General features: G+C 41.5%; 1 protein-coding gene across 2 annotated transcripts in view; it reads left to right on the top strand.

Annotated features, from left to right (window-relative positions):
- LOC126250778 (E3 ubiquitin-protein ligase TRIM37-like) overlaps nt 1-23,399 on the top strand; it is a 313,056-nt gene that overhangs the window by 229,908 nt on the left and 59,749 nt on the right. For both annotated transcript variants that reach the window (XM_049951588.1, XM_049951587.1), the window contains exon 14: nt 20,454-20,755. In XM_049951588.1, coding sequence (XP_049807545.1) covers nt 20,454-20,755 — 302 coding nt within the window. The remainder of the gene's footprint in view (nt 1-20,453; nt 20,756-23,399) is intronic.

The following is a 23,399-nucleotide window of genomic DNA, read 5'->3' as shown; positions in this document are numbered from 1 at the left end:
ACATTGGTACTATCGCTACGGTGAGTCTTGCTGCTGTAGTTTATTCTTGTGACAACAATTGCAGACAGTTTACTACAAATTATTTCATTTGTTAGACTTTTTATTCTGGATTTATTTTCCTTCTTGTTTCAGATGTCTGAATGTTACCATCATGTTCTCATTTGCGACCCACTTAGTAAATCATTACAGTCTTTCACTATCAAATGAAATATTGTTCTCAGTTCAGAATCAGTTAATGTTTTTTGAATGTTACCTTTACTTAAAAAGCTGCATTGAAGTACCTACACAGTATTCATACATGTGTGAGAACTTTTGTTACAAACCTGTTCAAATACAGCAGGAGTCTGTAATGTGATAGAATTTAGTGCTATTTCCTCCTGTGTTTCACAAAATGGTGAAATTTTTGGCAGAGCAAAATAGATTGTTATATTGGCTAGTTCGTAGTTTCTCGTGCATCCCATGCACTAAATGCTGTCCAAGTAAAATGTCACATTATTTGTATCGAGCACTTCAGCATATTTGGCAATTTTTAGTTTCTTTGAACATGAATATCATTTGCCAGCCTTGCCCTTCCGAATTCTTCAAAATAAATCTATACCTCATCTCGGTTGCCAAAGCTTCTAATGTCAATGTAAAATTACCCCTATCTACTCCATCTCCATTAAACAATGTAAAAATATTAATCTCAGCATAAATAGTTTAATTTGCGAATATAAGATGACTCAGTATGTTTTGAACACTGAATTTGGGAAAAAACATCATGTTGTTGTTGTTGTGGTGGTGGTGGTGGTGGTGGTGGTGGTGGTGGTGGTCTTCAGTCCTGAGACTGGTTTGATGCAGCTCTCCATGCTACCCTAACCTGTGCAAGTTTCATCATCTCCCAGTACCTACTGCAACCTACATCCTTGTGGATCTGCTTAGTATATTCATCTTCGTCTCCCTCTACGATTTTTACCCTCCACACTGCCCTCCAATGCTAAATTTGTGATCCCTTGATGCCTCAGAACATGTCCTACCAACCGGTCCCTTCTTCTAGTCAAGTTGTGCCACAAACTCCACTTCTCCCCAATTCTATTCAATACCTCCTCATTAGTTATGTGATCTACCCATCTAATCTTCAGCATTCTTCTGTAGCACCACATTTCGAAAGCTTCTATTCTCTTCCTGTCCAAACTATTTATCGTCCATGTTTCACTTCAATACATGGCTACACTCCATACAAATACTTTCAGAAACGACTTCCTGACACTTAAATCTATACTCGATGTTAACAAATTTCTCTTCTTCAGAAATGCTTTCCTTGCCATTGCCAGTCTACATTTTATATCCTCTCTACTTCGACCACATCAGTTATTTTGCTCCCCAAATAGCAAAACTCCTTTACTACTTTAACTGTCTCATTTCCTAATCTAATTCCCTCAGCATCACCCGATTTAATTCGACTACATTCCATTATCCTCGTATTGTTTTTGTTGATGTTCATCTTATATCCTCCTTTCAAGACACTGTCCATTCCGTTCAACTGCTCTTCCAAGTCCTTTGCTGTCTCTGACAGAATTACAATGTCGTCGGCGAACCTCAAAGTTTTTATTTCTTCTCCATGGATTTTAATGCCTACTCCGAATTTTTCTTTTGTTTCCTTTACTGCTTGCTCAATATACAGATTGAATAACATCAGGGAGAGTCTACAACCCTGTCTCACTCTCTTCCCAACCACTGCTTCCCTTTCATGTCCCTCGATTCTTATAACCGCCATCTGCTTTCTGTACAAATTGTAAATAGCCTTTCGCTCCCTGTATTTTACCCCTGCCACCTTCAGAATTTGAAAGAGAGTATTCCAGTCAACATTGTCAAAAGCTTTCTCTAAGTCTATAAATGCTAGAAACATATGTTTGCCTTTCCTTAATCTTTCTTCTAAGATAAGTCGTAGGGTCAGTATTGCCTGACGTGTTCCAATATTTCTACGGAATCCAAACTGATCTTCCCTGAGGTTGGCTTCTACCAATTTTTCAATTCGTCTGTAAAGAATTCGTGTTAGTATTTTGCAGCTGTGACTTATTAAACTGATAGTTCAGTAATTTTCACATCTGTCAACCCCTGCTTTCTTTGGGATTGGAATTATTATATTCTTCTTGAAGTCTGAGGGTATTTCGCCTGTCTCATACATCTTGCTCACCAGATGGTAGAGTTTTGTCAGGACTGGCTCTCCCAAGGCCGGTCCTGACGAAACTCTACCATCTGGTGAGCAAGATGTATGAGACAGAAGAAATACCCTCAGACTTCAAGAAGAATATAATAATTCCAATCCCAAAGAAAGCAGGTGTTGACAGATGTGAAAATCACATCTTATAATCAGGTAAATACAGTATGCACACATCGTGGCTACACTAAAACTCTGTGTGCCTGATGTACATGGAACATAGACACACTCTCAGCAAATACATAAATCACAAGTTGCAGTGCCTCAAGACTGCTCATCTCCCCATGCCCACAATAACTCCGTCCACTCGGGCAGCCATATATCAACAAGCCTGCTGTAAACTTATGGCCTGGCAACCAAGCAACTGCCTCTGTCCTCGTGGCTCCTCTGAGTGTACAAAGTGTGTGGGCAGATAAACACTCCCAAACCAGAGAGACAAGCAATACTTACCAGCAGTAAAGTATAGGAAGTGGTTAAGTCGAAATAGTGCCACACATGGCACTATATGCATCCCAGCTGTCTTGCTTCTTGAGGTGTGGTAAAGAGCTGTTTGCTGTAATCATCAGCCTGAAATGTTAACAAGGTACTCATTGATTTTTCTACCTCTCATTTGTGAATCATGAAAAATAAGATGAAACCTTTAATGTCATCCTTTACTGTACATTATTTGACTGTTGTGACAGGCAGTATCATCTATCAGGTCCTCTGTTAGACATTAGTATATTTGCCAAAGTCGTATTAAAAATGTTTCTTGAGGCCATGTTTCGGAGGATGGCAAGCAGTTGTCATCCTGAGGACAGTGTTGTCACAAAATTACTTCTTACATCAGTCTTCAAGGAAACACTCTTCTATGATCAGCGTAGCATTACACAGGGTGCTCCATGCTTCAAAATTATGTTATGGACAAGAAATTTGGCAATTTTTGGAGCTTTGGTAGTCTGTATCACCTTGGTGATAGCACAGTGGGTGTAGCAGTAAGTTTTCAATATTATCCATTTTTTGACATTACAGACCTGCCCAAAAATGCAATTCTAATGTGTAAAGTGAAGTAAAAACAGGTGTATTTGGTATCGTGTTACTTCAAAGTAACTGAGGCATATACTTCCACTGTTGGGGCGCTGGCGTATATAATGTCCAACAGATCAGTGGAGATCTGGCCTATGATACTTTCTTCTGTTTTTATCAAAGGCCTTTGCAAATCCCAGGTGACCTGATGTCAGAATGTCAAGAAACTTCTTCAGTATACCTGGCCATAAGTGAGCTGTCATGATGAGCAACCATTCCGCCCAGTTGGGTCATAATTAATTTTGTACAGTATTTCATCTATTAATCTGAATATTACTTTTAGCCTCTGTGGTCTTTAGTAATGCTCAGTCTGCCCTTTGTTCAGTTGCAATTTCCAGTAGAGCAACGATGACTGTGTGTATCACGAGCTCCGTAATGTTTCAATAGAGACCACAAAATCCAGTCTGCTTCTTGTGTTGCATCAATTTTTATATATTACTGTGCTGATGGGTTCCTGAAGCATTGCCAGTTGTCCTTATGGATGCTTAAGCCTTATCATCCAACATTAAGAATGGTGATCAACATCAGTGGAATGGTCTGGGGACACCTACACCTCCCTGCTCAACCATCGTGGATTTCATTTAAACTTTATGTGTACAATCTCATGTGTCCCTGATCAACATGGGTAAAGTTTAATGTTCATGGGAGCAATATTGGCTGAGATGCAGTCACTTGTTTGACTCTAGGCATGACTTTGCACAGAGTGAGTGTGAATTTTGGCGACTTTGAGCTGTTATACCACAGGCAATGGTTTTTTGAAAGAAATTAAATTTGGCCATGTTGTACAACTTTTATGCATTCTCTTAAGAATAACACAAAAACAATTTTTCAAGCCATATCTTGCCAGAAATTTTCAGGCAAAACTTCCCAGATAAATGTGCACCTGAAAAAATTTCAAATTTCAAAGTTTGGCATCTTATATCTGAGGGGCTAAAGGTATGACAAACATGAGAGACTTTAACTGTAGTAACCTAACAACACAAGGTTCTCAAATATAAAGTTTCATGTATGTACTCCAATACTGAATGAATTAGGTTTAAAGTTGAAGATTTTGTTAAAAGGTCAGAAATGTGCTATTTTCAACCTGAGTTTCCAGAAAACTGTTATATAAAACTTTCCAAACTGGGCTCATTAAAAACAACATGCTTGTAAACACAAAAAAGAGTACTTGGTTATTAAGTATGGGGTAACAATGCTACATAATTTAAATCAAAGTTGGGCATGAAAATTGCGGCACAAAAAATGTAAATTTCAGATTCTTATACCTCATAAAGTAAATGCATGCCAAACATGAAGCTTGACACATAATAGCTTGGAACCACAAACATGTGAAATAGAAAACTTCATTCACTTACTATTTTCCAGTAATCTACAGATTTGTCAAAAATATTATGATTTTTGTGAAAAGGTGAAAGTAAGGTATACTCGATACTGTTTTCTATTAAAGCTTCATAATAAGACTCATTCCAAAAAAATGTGTTTTAATCCACTCCCCACCAAACAGTGGGTTTAACTTCCAACATCAGCTAACAGTGGTACATAAATTGAGGCAGAGTTGCTAGAAAAATCATCAGTGCAGGTCCTTCAAATGGACTACGTGTATAAATAAATATTTGTGACGTCCGTGTGTGACAAAGATATCCAAGGGAGGAAAGATATCAGAGGGAGGTATGATTGTCTCAGTAAGCTAACAGAAAGTTGAAGGGTAAACTGTCAATTATATTATGTACCTCATTTTTTGTTCCCATTGATCTTAGTGTCTGTTGGGCTTTTGAGCTGCTGCAATAAAGACATTTGTAATTGCGCTCTCTCAGTATGGTGTTAATTAAATTATAATATGCGGAAGTACATTATCTCTTTCCCTAACCACTATACATGCTACAAATAAAGTTGTAAACTTCAGCTTTTTATCTTGCACTGATTAAAGTCGTGATAGACATGAACACAATTACTTAGCAACAGAAGCTTTTCCAATACAAAAAGCATTCGCGTACTAGTTTCTGAATTTCTACAAAATCAGTTTAAACTTGATTTCCGTAAAAATTACAGAAATAGATCACCTTCAATCTACTTTTAGAAAATTTGTTTTCCATAATTGATTTCAAATTAATCAGTTGGAAAGAGCGTGTTTTCAAGCATCCAGAAAATTAAGTTCAGTTTTCCAGTGTATGTTAACAGTACCTGAAAATGACAGACAAATTTTGAGGGAATGTACCATGGCATAGGGCTACATTTCAACATCTTGATGTCCATGTTCTGTTGCCCATATTCTTGTGTTTATATGTTGACAACTCATATCGCATGAAATTGATTCGGTCCAAAGTGTAGTTATGTACAGCTTACACCATTACAGTATGTCACATGCTGCGTACCAAGGAAACGGTAGTGTGGTCATGCTAAGTCTGAAATTGACAGAATTGTTACGTGGCTGTTACATTGCCCTTATGTATGACTATCTGCATTCCTTGGTGTTATCTGTGGCTAAAATGTTACTTATAAAGAAATTTTAATGCCAAAACTCATTATTCATCTGTGTGCCACGTTACAAAAGTTATGTCTGGGAGGTACTGAGGTACGAACCACTTATGACCCAACAAACCACATGACATCGGAAAGAAAGCCACCAAATTTCAAATGATGGGAGAAGATGACAGAATATATATATCGCTCACAACTCACTCTTTTAGTTAAAGAAAAAACTAATTTGAACGCTGAACTTAATATATTTTTATTTGACAGTTAACGTTCATGGATGACTCTTGTGTTACCCAACCCATAGTAACAGCAGTCACATTGACCACCCCACTTGAACAGCATTTTATTTAATTTTTGAATAAAAGGTAGCCTATGTGCTAACTCGGGGCATAGGCGTCTCATTCAATCCATCCATCCAGCCACTTCAACATGAAGGAGTAATGAACATACAACTCAACAAAGAAAGAAAATAAGCAATTTCTAGATCGAAGACTCCACAGGTGTACTGCCGGTACGTAGTGTCCAACTGACTGGCAGTACATCCATGGGCTGTTTGATCAACAAATATGCCGAGAGAAACTGACGAATCACAAGCTCAGTTAGAGTTTGGTGGAGCGCAAATTTTTTTAATGTTTGTAAGAGACATATGGAAAAACTGGTAGAAGCAGACCTCAGGGAAGATCAGTTTGGATTCCGTAGAAATATTGGAACACATGAGGCAATACTGACCCTACGACTTATCTTAGAAGAAAGATTAAGGAAAGGCAAACCTACGTTTCTAGCATTTGTAGACTTAGAGAAAGCTTTTGACAATGTTGACTCGAATACTCTCTTTCAAATAGAAAGCTTTTGACAATGTTGACTCGAATACTCTCTTTCAAATTTTGAAGGTGGCAGGGGTAAAATACAGAGAGCTAAAGGCTATTTACAGTTTGTTCAGAAAGCAGATGGTGGTTATAAGAGTCGAGGGACATAAAAGGGAAGCAGTGGTTGGGAAGGGAGTGAGACAGGGTTGTAGCCTCTCCCCGATGCTATTCAATCTATGCAATGAGCAAGCAGTAAAGGAAACAAAAGAAAAATTCGGAGTAGGCATTAAAATCCATGGAGAAGAAATAAAAACTTTGAGGTTCACCGATGACATTGTAATTCTGTCAGAGACAGCAAAGGACTTGGAAGAGCAGTTGAACGGAATGGACAGTGTCTTGAAAGGAGGATATAAGATGAACATCAACAAAAGCAAAACGAGGATAATGGAATGTAGCTGAGGGAATTAGATTAGGAAATGAGACACTTAAAGTGGTAAAGGAGTTTTGCTATTTAGGGAGCAAAATAACTGATGTGGTCGAAGTAGAGAGGATATAAAATGTAGACTGGCAATGGCAAGGAAAGTGTTTCTGAAGAAGAGAAATTTGTTAACATCGAGTATAGATTTAAGTGTCAGGAAGTCGTTTCTGAAAGTATTTGTATGGAGTGTAGCCATGTATTGAAGTGAAACATGGACGATAAATAGTTTGGACAGGAAGATAATAGAAGCTTTCGAAATGTGGTGCTACAGAAGAATGCTGAAGATTAGATGGGTAGATCACATAACTAATGAGGAAGTATTGAATAGAATTGGGGAGAAGAGGAGTTTGTGGCACAACTTGACTAGAAGAAGGGATTGGTTGGTAGGACATGTTCTGAGACATCAAGGGATCACCAATTTAGTACTGGAGGGCAGCGTGGAGGGTAAAAATCGTAGAGGGAGACCAAGAGATGAATACACTAAACAGATTCAGAAGGATGTAGGCTGCAGTAGGTACTGGGAGATGAAGAGGCTTGCACAGGATAGAGTAGCATGGAGAGCTGCATCAAACCAGTCTCAGGACTGAAGACCATAACAACAACAACAACAAGTGCAGCGATGTCGTCCACCCTCCCATATGCGCCTGTTACCTGTGGAAACACTCATAAATCGTAATCAAATGCAGCCTCACTAAAAGCCTGCCACATTCTACGTGTAAAAGCACAATGTCTCGTGTCGTGCAGCATTTAAATAACATTGTCATTCTATCCCAAAAACAATAAAAGCATTTTCACAAATACAGTGCAGTACAAAAGTGAAGAGTAAATAACATTTTCTAGAGTAATTATTGTTCCACATTTCACATTATATTCTTAAAATCAATAAATATCTTGTACTAGACACTTTTGAAATTACATAGCCTGTGTGTTTGCATATAGGCTGATTCCATTTCAAATTTCCTCCAGATCTGCTCAGCCGTTTCATTGTGAAGGACTAACAAACATATTCAGACACAAACTTTCACATTTATAATAGATTTGGTAGAGTGAATGGTTGATTGGCAACATTATTGGCATATAAACAGAAAAAAATGATGCATTGATAAAATTTATGAATCCTCGAGACTCCAGCCATTCATTTAATTGCCCCAAAAGACAGGATGCTTCTTTAGTACCAGCCCACCACCTTATTTTCACACTCCATATTTCTTCAATATCATGATCTGGCTGACAGTATCAGTCCCAGAAAGTGGCTCAAAAATTTCAAACTATAAAAACTGCAATGTTGAGAAGTTTAAAATCCAAATTGGTTTGTCATCTGGAGATAGGTACTTAGCAAATGGAATTTTAAGCAGGCACGTACCATGACAAGGCTTTGGAACCAAAGTTAAGGAACCAAATTACAGGCTCAGGAATCTGGACAAAGAAACCACCGTGGATGGTAACGCACATGTACAGTGTGACCCCGATGGGATAGGGTTGGCAGTTCCTGTTGTTGAACCAGTTGTGGCATTGTCATTATGGACCAAAACAATGTAGTGAGATATTACTTGGTACAATACGAATAAAAACCACAGACAACACCACACAGTCAACAGGTTGTTGACTGGTAGCTCTTTGCCATGGTACATTCCCTCAAAATTTATCCATCGTTTTCAGTTATTATTAGCATATATTGGAGAATCAAATATGATTTTCTGGATGCTTGAAAACCTGCTCTTTCCAACTGTGTTTAGTTTGATATTAATAATTGAAAACAGATTTTTTAAAAGTAGACTGAATGTGAGTATTTGAGTAATTTTTATGAAAATCAGGTCTGAACTTATTTTTTAGACATTTAGAAAGCAGTATGTGATTGATATTTTATATTGGAAGACCTTAATGCTTCTAAGTTGTTGTTCAAAGTTTCATATTCATTGTGCCTTTAATCAATAAGAAACAAAAAGCCAAAGTTTAGACTTTATTTGTAGCATGATCTTTCAAGCTACTTTGCCTCAGTTTATGTAGTATTGTTAGCCCATGTTGGAAATTAAATTCACTGTTTGGGGGGAAGGGGGGGGGGCTGCCTTAAAACATGTATCTTTTTTGTTTTTCAATGAGACTTGTTTTGAAGATTTAGTAGAAAATGGTATTGTAAAAGAAGTTTTGAACAGACCTTACTTTCACCTTTTCACAGAACACATCATCTTTTCTACGAATTTGTAGATTATTGGAAACTAGTAGGCCAATTTCATATGCCACATCCTTCTGCTACTGACCTATTGCATGTCAGGTTTCGTGTTTAACATGTGTTTTCTCTACTACTTATAAGAATCAGCATTTACATTTTTCTTGTGCAATGAGTTTTGCGCCCAACTTTGATTCAGATTATGTGGTATTGTTAGCCCACATAGGATAATAAAATACACTTTTTTTTGTTAAAGCCACATGGTCTTTCTAATGAGTCAAGTTTGGGAAGTGTTAGAGAAGATAATTTTCTTGCAAAATCAGGTCAAAAATACTGCATTTTTGACCATTTTGCACTTAACTTATTCTGTATTCAAAAGTGGTGCATAAACGAAACTGTATATTTGAGAACCTTGTGTTGGTAGGTTACTACATGCCAAGTTTCGCACTTGTCTACGTTTAGCGCCTGAGAAATTTTTTGAGTGATTTTTGCCTAAAATTTTCTGGATGAATATGGCTTGTAAAATTCTTTTACATATTAATCTTAAGAGAACACAAAAAGTTACACAAGATGGCCAAATTTCATTTCTTTCAAGATATAACAGCTCAAAGTTGACAGGAATTCACACTCGCTCTCTGCCAAGTCTCATGTGGTGTCAAACAAGTGATTACATCTCGACCAGTATTGCTCTGATGAACATTAAATTTGTTCCAAAATTCGGTAATTTGGACATGGAATGACATGGTGAGGCCAGCCGACAACTCTTTTACAGTTTCAGAAATCCCACATTTTATTTTAGTGACCAACTTGATTCCGTGAAACAAGCATCCATTTTGTAGTAGATAACAGATATTTTGTGTTTTTCAGTGTTGTATTTTAGTTATGACAATGTAATCACAAGTTGTTGAGTCATTTAGCAGTTTACTGTGTGTTCCTTTTTTTTTTTTTTTGATCCTTTTCGATGTATATGTTTTTGACTGATTTTGTTGTTAGTAATCATTAATAACTTAATCAAGCAAAGTGTTTTTCCTTGTAATTTAACGAAAATCATGTTACATTTAGTAGTTATTTCGAGTCATGCTGACTTGGGAGGGAAGGTCTGCAATTGCTCAGTACTGAGGAAATTTGATTTTTTTCCCCCTGTCTCAGTGGCATGGATTTTTGCTGCAGTTTAATGGTTGTGGGCTGACATGCCCATTCTCAAATCGCACATATTGCTATTAACCATAACTAGGCGTACAATATGGTGCTAAAAGTAATTAATGCCTTCTTCTGTGGACACTAAGTACTCTCATTGACAAGTTAGGCAATGTGTCTATTGTTGTACCTGGTTGTGTCAATCTGGTGCAATACTACACATTTAGGCTACTTTACAATGAGAGTACTTGTCGCCCACAGTTTGATTTTCTGTGCAGAAGCTATTTTTGCCTTTTGGCACAATACTGTATGACTAGTTATGATTAATAAAAGGTGTGTGGTTTGAGAATGGGCGAGTCAGCCTGAAACAGTAACCAATGCAGCAAAAATTGTATATTTATGCAAATGAGACAGATAAAAAATCAAATTTCTTTAGTTGTTCAGCATTTAGTTGTTTCTTTGTTTCTATAATGACCTCCAATTTTCAAACAAACAGTGGAAACTCCAGTTTGGAATATGAAGAATATTGGGAAAAGGATAGACTGCTGCTCGCCATGGATATGACCGTTGAATTGCAGACAGGTGCAACAAAAGTACTGTTACACTTTATAGCTTTTGGTCAAAGTCTTCTTCAACAAAGAAAACACATACCCACATTCACACAAGCAAGAACACCTCATGCCCACATGACTACCACTACCAGCTCCGACCAGAATGTGAATGTCATGTGAACAGAAATCTGGAGCAGGGAGGGGAAGGGGGAGGAATAGCAGGGTGTGGCTGGAGGAGAGAAGAGCTATGTCTGCTGGGACATGAGGACTAGAATGTAGCCTGAAAAGACTGCCAGACACAGTTTCTGGAGGTGGGGTGCGGATTGGTGGAGGGGGGGGGGGGGAGTGCAAAGGATAGGAGTGGGGGGGGGGGTGCCTTGGCAGAGGGCAGTCTCCACTATGAAGGTGAGAGGATGTGAAAAGGGAGGAGGTGATAGGACAGAGGGGGCAGAAATGGTTGGGTGGAGGATGTGGGGACAGTAGGTTACATTAGATTATATTAGATTAGATTAATTATTCATTCCATAGACCCATAAAAGTGGGAATCCTCCTGGGTGTGGAACACATTACAAAAATGTAAATAGAAAAACTTGAGTTTCATTAATTTTAATGATCCTCAGTAAGTTGAGACCAGGAAAATTTTGAGAGCAGAGAATGAGTTGTAAGGATAACACCTGTCTGCACAGTTTAGAAAATATGATGGTGGAGGGAAGGATCCAGATGGCCCAGATTGTGAAATAGCCATTGAAATCATGCACGCTGTATTCAGCTGCATGTTGTGCACACAGTTGCCGACTTTGCACTTTGCCTTAGTTTGGTGGTTGCTGTTCATCCTGGTGGACATCTGGTTGGTAGTCATGCAAATATAGGAGTAAAAGGCTACCTAATGGTTGCAGATGGTTGAAGGTATTCGCCACCAAGGGCAGAAATTACTCTAGTATGGACTACAGGAGGCATCCAGGATTGTTGAATTCGTGAATTTTGGGAAGCAAGTTGAAGGTGGGTGTGCTGGGTGTCATAGGGGTGATGAAGGGAACGGATTCAGGGGGGAATTTTTGGTAAGGCCTGGTTTTAAGCAGGGATTGTACATTATTTTGGACTTCTGGTATGAGATCATTCTGGTGGAGTTTATAGGTGGAAGAGTCAGATGATTGGCAGAGGCTTTCTGCCAGGCAGTCACCGCAACTCATCAAGACAGTGGTGGAGCGTATATCTCCTGGGAGGATCTGTTTTGAGACTGTGTATGGCTGCCCTTCCCCCTGCTGAAAGGTTGGAGTTCTTAGGAAAAGAGCTGGAGAAGGATGGTGAGGCCAAGTTGGAGGTAAGAAATTCCTGGGAGGTGACCAGGCGAGGTTAGGTTGGTGACAGGTGAGGGGTTAGGGGGGGATATCATGGTTGGATGGTGGTATGAACTGGGATACACAGGGTTCAGTGTTCGAATTAGGTTGGCTTTGGTTGGAAGGACTGCTGGCAAATAAGGGTTTCCATTGCAGGGATCATGAGGAGGAGAGTAGTTCTTTGACAAGTCTAACATGGTTAAATTTGAGTGTTTGGCTAAAGATGAGGCCTTTAGGTAAGATTGAAATTTCTATGGGGCTGAAGATTTTATTGGGAAGGTTAACAACAGTATTACAGGATTGTTGGCTCTGGATGTGGAGTGTTCATAGGAAGTTTTGGGGGTGTGGCAAGTTGTTAGGTGGGTGTCTGGGTGCTGTGAGGCATTGATTAGGAGGAACACTGTGTGTAGGATAGGGGTTGGATAGTGCCACCCCAAGGTAGCAGTAGGATGTCAGCAGGTTGGATAACTCATGGAGGAGGTGTCTGGAATGCAGGTGCTGCAGAGCAAGGAATTCAGTTTCAGAGATGGGATTGGACAGTAGCACTATCTTGAGAGGAAGCAGAGGTGGTTCTGAGATGCTTGCTGATTTTGACAGCTGCCATTCCTCTCACACCAAAAGATCCCTCTCATACAACCTAGCCACCAGGGGACTGCATATCTGCAGTGAAAAGAACTCCCTTTCCGTTTATGCTGAAAGTCTCACCAATTTGCTCACAGATGGGCACTATCCCCAAGACCTGTACACAGACAGATTTCCTGTGTCATTTTCCAGGCACCCCCAATCCTCCCATCAATCCCAACGACCAGATACAAAAGAGTGCTCCCTTCTTCACCCAATACCACCCTGGACTGGAACAGCTGAAACACTTTCTTCATCACAGCTTCGATTACCTAACACCATGCACTGAAACGAGGGACATCCTATCCAAGATCCTTCTCACTGCCAAAAGTGGTGTGCTGTCACCCGGCTAAACTCCACAACATCCTATTCCATCTCTGTGCCACTCACAATCCCAACCTCTTGGCACAGGGATCATATCCTCTCGGAAGACTGAGATCCGTGATCTCTCCAATCCACCCACCCAGCACTTCATATTTCAGTCCTGTCATAGGCTTATCTTATCCCGTCATAGACCGGGCCACATGTGAAAGCAGCTATATTGTATACCAGCTCTGCTGCAACAATTGTACAGCTTTTTATATTGGGATGAGTACCAACCAGCTGTCCACCAGGATGAATGGCCATTTTCAAACTGTGGTCGAGAGCAGGGTACCGTATTTACTCGAATCTAAGCCGCACTTGTTTTCCGGTTTTTGTTATCCAAAAAGCTGCTTGCAGCTTAGAATCGAGTGCAAAGCAAGCGGAAGTTCTGAAAAACGTTGGTAGGTGCCGCCACAACTAACTTCTGCCATCGAATATATGTAGCGACACAGGCATGCTTTGTAGGCACAAACATAAATACTGGCACCAAAACCTCTGCGTCAGTAAATAAATTTAAAAAAAAAGGTGGAAGACGAGTTTTTTTTCTCCGCCCCGAGTTTCGACCACTGCATTTTTATACATTATCCAACGAAGTAAATACAAATTCCGTATTGTTAATCTTCGAATGTAGCAGAATTTCAATGTACTACAAAAATCCGACTGGCAAGACTGTTTGGGATGTTTGTCAGTATGGCCAACTCTACTTTCTGAATTTTTTCCTACCTGTGAGAAGAGATGGTTGCTAATAGGAACCTGATGAAATGTGAATCACATGCAGTATACTCTTCACCTTGAGAATAATACGAATATCAACATTTTGCCATGTACTCTTTCGTGTTTACTGCTATCTCAGCCGGCCGCTGGTGGCCGAGCGGTTCTAGGCGCTTCAGTCTGGAACCGCGCGACCGCTACGGTCACAGGTTCGAATCCTGCCTTGGGCATGGATGTGTGCGACGTCCTTAGATTAGTTAGGTTTAAGTAGTTCTAAGTTCTAGGGGACTGATGACCTGAGATGTTAAGTCCCATAGTGCTCAGAGCCATTTTACTGCTATCTCATTTAAATCCTAATAAACTACGAAACTAGAGTGAGACAACAGCAAACGCGGAAGAATATACGTATCGTGTCATGTTTATATTCGTATTATACTTATGCCTAATAGTGATACAGTCAGAAATGAAGCACAGCAACTGACTAGATTTTTAATTCTAAGATGAGTCTAATTTCTGTGCAGAATTTGATGTACTAAAGAAGCAGCCGCAAATATGTTCAAACGGAGAAACATTTTCACCTAACTCTCGTTCAGAACATGTTCTATCATACGCAGTCTATTATTTGGTTCTTGTTGATCATTATCAAAGAAAGCAGCAGTGTAAGTAACAACAAATAGCAGTCTCTTGCCATTGTTTCGCTAATGAGACGATTCCTCTCTCTTTTTTTTAATTGTAAGCGGTGGTAGCGCGCGCACAACAGCAAGCCATGCCGTGAGCGGCGACAAGCCATAAACACGCACTATCAGAATGCGACAAACAATGTATGACACAGTACAGTAATGCATTTTCTGCTTAGAGTGATGCAAACACCTATAACAAAGAGAACGGCACTTATCAGATCAAAGCAAAATAAGCAATTGATTCAAACCAGACGAAGCACGTGAAAAAGGAAGGGTACCCGTATAAATACGGACGGAGCGCGTGACGCATAGCAGTGGCTACCTGGTAAAGCATAACTGCTAAGCTTAAGACTCGAACCAAACTACTGTAGCTGTATCGTCATTCATTCGACCTAAATTGTGTCTCATATTACAATGGACCAACTTTGTTTCGATTTGGAGGTGCGACCTAAAACTTTTCTCTCCCCTTGAATTTCGAGTCTCAAATTTCAGGTGCAGCTTAGATTCGGGAATTTTTTTTTCCTTTATTTCGAGTCTCATTTTTTAGGTGCGGCTTAGAGACGAGTGTGGCTTAGAGACGAGTGTGGCTTAGAGACGAGTGTGGCTTAGAGACGAGTGTGGCTTAGAGACGAGTGTGGCTTAGAGACGAGTGTGGCTTAGAGACGAGTGCGGCTTAGAGACGAGTGCGGCTTAGAGACGAGTGCGGCTTAGAGACGAGTGCGGCTTAGATTCGAGTAAACACGGTAGACCACCATGTGGCACAATGCGCAGCTGAATATAACATGCATGATAACAGTGGCTGCTTCACAATCTGGGCCATGTAGATCCTCCCCTCCACCACCAGCTTTTCTGAAGTATTTTCTGAAGTGTGCAGATGGGACTTATCCTTACAATCATTCTCTACTCTCAAAATTATCCCGGCATCAAGCTACTGTCCCCACACCCTCCACCCAGCAGTTTCTGCCCCCTCTGTCCTATCATCTGCTCCCTTTCTGCATCCCCTCACCCTCACTGTGTAGTGGTCTTTGCCAATACATCCACTAGTCTTCCCCTTCCTTGCTCCTCTCCTGTTCTGCTCCCTGTTTTTCATGCCACACCCCACCTTCCAATGGTGCATGGGACAGTATTGACAGGCTGCCATGGCAGTATTGACATGCTTCCATGGCAGTATTGACATGCTTCCATCTAGTCTCTGCATGCCCTGTCAGAGGATAGCGCTCCTCTCTTCCCCCCTCCCCCCACCTCACCCATACCCTGCTAATCCTCTCTCCTCCATCCCCCTTCCCCACCCACCCCACCCCAGATTGCTATTCACATGACAGTCACATTCTGGTCAGAGTTGCTGGTTGTAGCAGTCATGGGTGCATGAAGTGTTCTTGCTTTTTGTGTGTGTGTGTGTGTGTGTGTGTGTGTGTGTGTGTGTGTGTGTGCGTGTGCGTGTGCGTGTGCGTGTCTTCTTTTCTGAAGAAGGCATTGGCCAAAGGCTATAATCACGGTGACTAGCGATCTATCCCATTCCTAATTTTGTTGATCTTTTATTTTTTTTATTTTTTCGATTTTGAAAAGTTTTCTAAACTTTTCAATTTCTAAAATGACATTTCCATACTTTTCTTTTTTAAATTGGGTAGTAGTTTATCTTTTTGAGTATGGTATACATGAGTATGCATGGAGGTTGGTGACTTGAACTGCTTATATATTATGCTGTGACAGTGTGAACACAGTGTTTGCTTACTTACTCACCATCACTCTGCATAAGAAAACTACTGATGTTCAAGGTTAACAAAATTATACTTAATAGCATACCTGAAGTTTTTGACAAATTGTGTGTGTGTGTGTGGGGGGGGGGGGGGGGGGGAGGATTTTGCACAGACTGTATTAAATCAAGGAGACATCTTAGATCAGGCAAGATATGTGTCAATAACTGACAGTTTTTTTAAGGCTTTGATGATGAAACAGAAACTGAACAGTGGATGGGCAGAGGAAAGAAGACACCGTCAAAAAAGTAATTAAAAGATGTTGAATTGCAGAGGAGTCTTCCAGTGATGCGTAGTTGTATTTAATGTGATCATTTATTATAAACAAAATGGTGGTGGTGGTGGTGGTGGTGGTGGTGATCAGCAGGTCAACACATATATTCAGATCTAACAAACAGGTCACCCAGAAGCCAGGAAAAAATGTGTTAGTGTGCCGAGTAGATTATGAATCTTAAATTTTCTCTCTTTTATGTGAAACCTAGAAATAAGATAGCCGTAGTGTCCTTCGTAAATTTTAAAAAGTCTTATGATTCAGTTGACCGAATAACACTTCTCGAAATCCTCAAAGAACTTTGCTTAGATAACAAAACAAATTATCTTACACTCTTCACTTATCCTACCTTCTGAGTTAGTTGCTTTTGGAATTAGGTTGGGTGACTATACTTGTCCACTGTGTACTTGCGAAAGTGAGTCACAAGCGAAAAAAATGGAATGAATGACAAAAGTGTTGAAAATGGAGTCAGACTTGGCTATAGAGACATTAACTTGACACATTCATGTTTCAACTTTGGTTGTGCTTCATACAGGTCTGATGTCTGTGCGGCACTGTATTCGAAAGACAGCGTGTCTGTCTTCATGCAGATCCATGTGTGGCATGTCCCTAAGTCCAGAACATTGTCCTCCTCTGCGAGAAGTTTTCTGGCAGACCCAGGATTGAAGAGGATATCTGGTTGCATGCCATGTACCATGGATGCACTATTTTGACATATGTTAACCTTAGTTATGCATCCTTTGTTGACTCACATTTGAATATGAACCTGAAGAGGGGACATATCTCCTGAAACCAGGGTGTCCTTTCCTTTTTAGAAACAAATATTTTTTACAACTATAGAAGATTTTATCCTTTATGATTAATTTGGTGGATGAATGCCTGACCTTAGCAGATAACCTTGCAATTTTTCCTGATTCACTAGACACAGTTGCAGAACAAGTCGGTGAATGGAAAACCTAAGCAACAAATGTGAGATTTGAAGGGGTTTTTGGACAGCGAAAACATAAGTTCTTGACACAGGGTTTCTCGACCAAATTGAAATGAATGCCTTAACTTCTTATACTAATCTTTTCCATAATAATTTTTGATAGTTATATTTAACAACCAACATTTCTTTTATGCTTATGTATATAGAGTGAATGTTAGACCAACACTAAACTTCAAACTTCAAGATTTCCAACATCAACGTTATTGACAATATTAGTCTAAAGCTTTGCATCCATAACACTTGTGGGAAACAATCCCAAATGTAATTCATCGAAAATTCTGTACTCTCTTGGGTTCCATATCTCCCTCGAGGAAACTGAATTTATTACGATCATCAAGCACTAGAGGTAGGAGGAGGGGAAATCAGATACAGTAGATTGAGAAGTTGAAATACTTATAATAGGTGGATAGAACCAAACTCCTGTTTCACTTCACTGATCAGAAAAAAGGAAACAACATGTCAAGTACAAGAAGGATCAACATCAGTTAGTGCCAAGATACAATATTACTGCACAGTAATACAACTGGATGTCCTGTGTGTCACAAAATGTCTTTCTATGAATAGCAAGCCATGTCTTAAGGAAAATCATTGGCCTGATCGAAGAAAACAGGGGATCGAAGAAAATGGTGAATTCAGGAGATGAGAGGTAATGGGTTATGTTTTTTTATCAGCCTTCTGAATGGTTTAATGTGGCCCACCATGAATTCCTCTCCTGTGTCAACCTCTTCATTTCACAGTAACACTTGCAACCTACGTCGTCAATAATTTGCAGGATGTACTCTGTACCCATGTAGAAAAGTTCACAGATCCATTTGAGGAAAAAGGATTGTTTTCTATGGCCACATTACATGTTCTATTAATTTCTAAAACAGACCAGTGAGGTATTGTTCACTGACATAGAAAAAAAGGCTGCTAGAAGCGGTGATAACACTGGAAGATATCCATAAACACATTCCGCTCTGGGTTCCAACAAAAGATCAAACTAGTCCAGGGAATAGGTAGAGGAGTGGACTGAGGGAGAACATGTGCAGTGTGCTTGATTCACAGTTGCACTCACCAGGAGTTGGTGGTACCTGTGAGCCATTAATTTGAATGTTGGCAGAATGCAGAATATCTCGTATCCCGCCCCTCTCATCACTGAATTTGTCAAAATGCCAATACCAGTTTCTCATGTTTATAATTTGAAAAATGTGAAGAAGTGTTGTTATATCCCAAAACTCCAACAATTTTCTAATATTGCCTGTTAATCATTTCATCTCACTAAAACTCCTCCCTCTTCCTCTATATGTTCTTCTCTAGAGGGGTTCAGAACAATGTAGACACTCCTTTGTAGTTAATATCTTTGGAACAAAATAACATATTGTCGCAATTTTGTGGTGTATATTATTATCTCAACAGATCTTGGTGCGTGTTTTCCGGCTGCTGATAGTGCAGCAATGAATGAAGTTAGATTGTCGTACTGGAAATACAAAATAATGATGGAGGTACAATAGCAGTGTGCAATGTGTATGGAACTCAGCCACCAACACGTACAACAATTTATTGTATTCAAGATACATTTGAAGCTGACTATACTGTTCAGGATATGCATAACAAAAGGACTGGTGGACCAAAAATGTCAACAAGTCTGGCTTCCAGCGCTGCTGTGTTGCAACAATTTACTAGATCATCTCAAAAATCTTTGAAGCAGGGTACACGTGAAAGTGGGGGTATGCCAATCAAGCTAATGACGAATTCTGAAGGCTGCTAAGTGGAAAGTGTTCATTCCAAGATAACTGTGACCTATGAATGAGGATGACCCAGATCGAAGGGTGGATTAATGTGAGTGGTTTGAAGGCATACTTTGCAAAGATGAACAGTTTGTAGTGGTGGTTATCTGGTCTGACGAGGCACAATTCAAGCTGAACGGTACTGTAAACCGCCATAACTGCGTGTACTAGGCTCCTGAAAATCCTCGTGTTCACATGGACAAACATGTTAATCTACAGAGTGTTAATGTGTGGTGTGATCTGTCATCGCATGGTTTGATTGGCCAATTCTTCTTTGGACGTGCCATTACTGGTGAGGTGTATCTTCACAAGCTGCAAACATCAATTTTACCAGCCATACAAGAGGTGTTTCGAAATAATACCTACAACAAGATGGCACTCTGTCTCACTATTGCAGAAATGTCAGAGCCTAGTTGGATGAAAATCTGCCTGGACAATGGACAGGTCGAAAAGGAGCTGTTGAGTACCCGCCATGGTCTCCAGACCTTACACCTCTTGATTTCTACCTATGGGGGACCTTCAAAAGCAAAGTTTATCAACTGAATGAGCCACAAGAAACCATCAAGGTGCCGTGTGCAGCTGTCACATCGGCAAACCTGACAGTTGTAGTTTTGGTAAACGCCTACCTGCTAAAGGAGATCAGTTTGAACGCACAAAATTACCTCCCCCCCCACCAACCCACCCCCTCCCCCCTCTCATGCAAGAATTTTAGTGGTATGTCACTTTGTTCCATTAATTTTGACTACAAAAGAGTGTGAACATTTTTCTGAACCCCTCTGTATTGAAAAACAAAGTTAGACAGCACAGAGATTTAAAAAAATACTTTTATGTGGATTATACTGGCTAAAATCCTTCTCAAGCCATACTGTTTTATATGTATATGAATTTTACCAGTAGATGAAGCACTGACTTGCACAAAAATAAATTCATTAGTATCTCTGATGATTGATATTTCCTTACAAGCAACCTGTAGATATGATGCCAGTCATTGCAAAATTTAGTATCAGGAAGATTACTTACAGTGTACCCTATGCTTTAGAATAAAAGTTTCATTCTCAGATACTTTCTTCACATACACAGGTATGGGTGGTGTGAACAGTTGCTCAACAACTTGCAGTTCTCTTGCGGAGCTCCCAAATACGGGGAGCAGCAGCAGTAGTAACAGCACAACTGTTGTAACTGTGACATCACCTGGTACCAACAGCAACCGAGCAAAAAGGCTGATTAACAGTGGACCTGTAGCAGTGAGAAATGATGCAGCACCTTCATGTGTTGAACCAATGCCCACAATACCTCAGTTATTTTCACCACATCGTTCTACAGGCAACACCACGAGTACCAATGGAGTAACACACTATGCATCTGAAGATGCCTCTTCATCTGTAAGTATGTGCTCAGTATCATTGTTGAATTTCACTACATCTGTAATTTGTTGTCCCTTGTAATGACACAAGCTTCAGCTACTTTCCAGAAGAGTAAACATTAATACCAAGTAATTGATCACTTGAAGCCTAGGCTCAACTGATAGTTGTTTTTCTTGAGATTATGCTGGCATGTCCTCCCCCCCCCCCCCCCCCCCCCTCTGCGGGTTCGGGGGTTCGAATAGGCCCGCGGTATTCCTGCCTGTCGTAAGAGGCGACTAAAAGGAGTCTCAACTGTTTCAGCCTTATGTGCAGGTCCCCTCTCGGGTTTGACCTCCATCTTTCTAAATTATTCCGAAGAGCGAGCCAATTGGGGAAGGGCGCCTTACATGGTGCACTGTATCCGTCGTGCAATTAGACCTTTAGCCGGCTTTCTCGTCGTTGCAATGGTGTCCCACTCGTTTTCAATCTCTTGGGCGATTACCACGCTGCACTCTGCAGTGTTTCTTTTATCTGCGACGACGACCTTGGACAGTTTTGCACCTAAGATCCAGCACGGTAGCCAGTCCGTTGTGGTGGGGCCGCCATGTACCCTCTTGGTTGTAGCCCCCTGACAACACAGGGATCGCTCTACTGATGCCTGCGCCGTAAACTCCCCATGTATGCCAAGGAGTAGATGCCCATCTCCCTGGGGCATCGGGACTCCCGGCAATGGCCATCCTGCCAGGTGGCCTTTGCTGTGGCTGGGTGGCGCCCGTGGGGAGGGCCCTTGGTCGGAGTAGGTGGCATCAGGGCGGATGACCCGCAATGAAGCGTGGTACATCATCTCTCGCTGGCGGCCAGCCGTCAGCAGTCTAAGCGTTCCAAAGCTCACTTTAAGGCTAATGTGTATGACCCCAAATCGTTCCCCTCCCTGGCCACACCATGGGAGGAACGAAAGGTTATGAATGAGAGCGACAGGTATTCGCCCCGGTATCTCGTCTGTACCAGAGCTGACGGGGAATCGTTTGTGTCTGTGAAGCCTCAGTTCTTTGTCGAACATTTAGAGGACAAGTTCGGGGAGGTGGAGGGCTTGTCCAAGATGCAGTCAGGGTCAGTCTTAATAAAAACGGCATCCTCTGCCCAGTCACGAGCCTTGCTCGCTTGTACGAAGTTGGGGGATGTTTCTGTTACTATCACCCCCCATAAAAGCTTAAATATGGTTCAGGGACTTATTTTTCACCTCGATCTCCTTTTACAGTCCGATGACGAGCTGCGCGCCAACTTAGAGCGACGAGGTGTACATTTCGTCCGGCGTGTTCATCGGGGTCCGAGGGACAATCAGGTAGCTACCGGTGCCTTCATCTTGGCCTTCAAAGGTGATATCTTACCAGAGAAGGTCAAGGTGATGGTCTACCGGTGTGACGTCAAACCCTATATCCCTCCCCCGATGCGGTGCTTTAAGTGCTGGAAGTTCGGTCACATGTCCTCTCGCTGTACTTCTAGCCTCACATGTCGAGATTGTGGATGCCCATCTCATCCCGATACTCCATGTGCTCCGCCTCCCGTCTGTGTCAACTGTGGAGAGCCTCATTCCCCTTGCTCGCCGGACTGCAGTGTCCAGAAAGAACTCAAAATCATGGAATATAAGACCCTGGACCGACTGACTTACACTGAGGCAAAGCGGAAATTTGAACGGCTACATCCCGTGCGCATGATGTCATCTTATGCCTCCACTGTCACTCCTGCTCCAGCTCCTTCAGCTGCAAGATATACAGTCAGCTCTCGGAATCAGAGGACCTCACCTGCCCCCTTGACAATGGGGGCCCCTTCTCTTGCTGTTGCTCCCACACCATCTACCTCGGGAGCAGCACCCACTAAACCATCGGGGACACCAGTCCCCCCTTCTCAGCCGGAGAAGCGTAAGTCTTCTTCGGCTTCTCTCGCTCGGAAGGGATCCCTTGGGTCACTCCCTTCCCAGGTTCCTACCAGCGGCACAGCAGACACCAGCCAGTGGCTGAAGCAGCCACAGGTCGCTGGTCGACGGGCTTTGCGTTCCACTTCGGTCCCAGAGACTGACTCCAATAAGCCCTCTCACCAACGGCAACCAAAGGAACAGCGAGAGAAAACGACTTTGAAGACCCGTAAGTCCAAGACACCTGCGGTGGCACCTACTCCACCGCTACCTAAAAGCTCTGCATCTGAGGATGAGGTGGAGATCCTTGCGTCCGCTGAGGACCTCGATCTCGCCGATCCCTCAGACGCAATGGATAGCACTTGTACGGGTGCTCCATCGGATGCGGCAGGTGACCCAGCGGCGTAATCTGCCTTCCCAGTCCCGTCACGCCTTTCTCCGCAATGGCCAATACCATCCTCCAGTGGAACAGCAGCGGTTTCTTCCACCATCTAGCTGAGCTCCGCCAACTTATCAGCCTTCACCCTTTCTTCTGCATTGCTCTCCCGGAAACTTGGTTTCCAGCAATGCGAACCCCCGCCCTCCGTGGCTATCGGGGTTATTATAAGAACCGAGCAGCTTATGAAAGGGTGTCTGGTGGCGTCTGCATATATGTCCTTCACACTCTGCACAGCGAGTCTGTCCCTCTCCAGACGCCTTTAGAGGCTGTCGCTGTACGCGTGTGGACGCCACAGGCTGTTACCGTCTGCAGTCTTTACATTCCACCGGATG

Source organism: Schistocerca nitens, chromosome 1 (assembly GCF_023898315.1).
Source record: "Schistocerca nitens isolate TAMUIC-IGC-003100 chromosome 1, iqSchNite1.1, whole genome shotgun sequence".
NCBI classification, from domain to species: Eukaryota; Metazoa; Arthropoda; class Insecta; order Orthoptera; family Acrididae; genus Schistocerca; species Schistocerca nitens.
The sequence above is the reverse complement of the archived record's forward strand: the minus strand, read 5'-3'. Positions and strand labels throughout refer to the sequence as shown.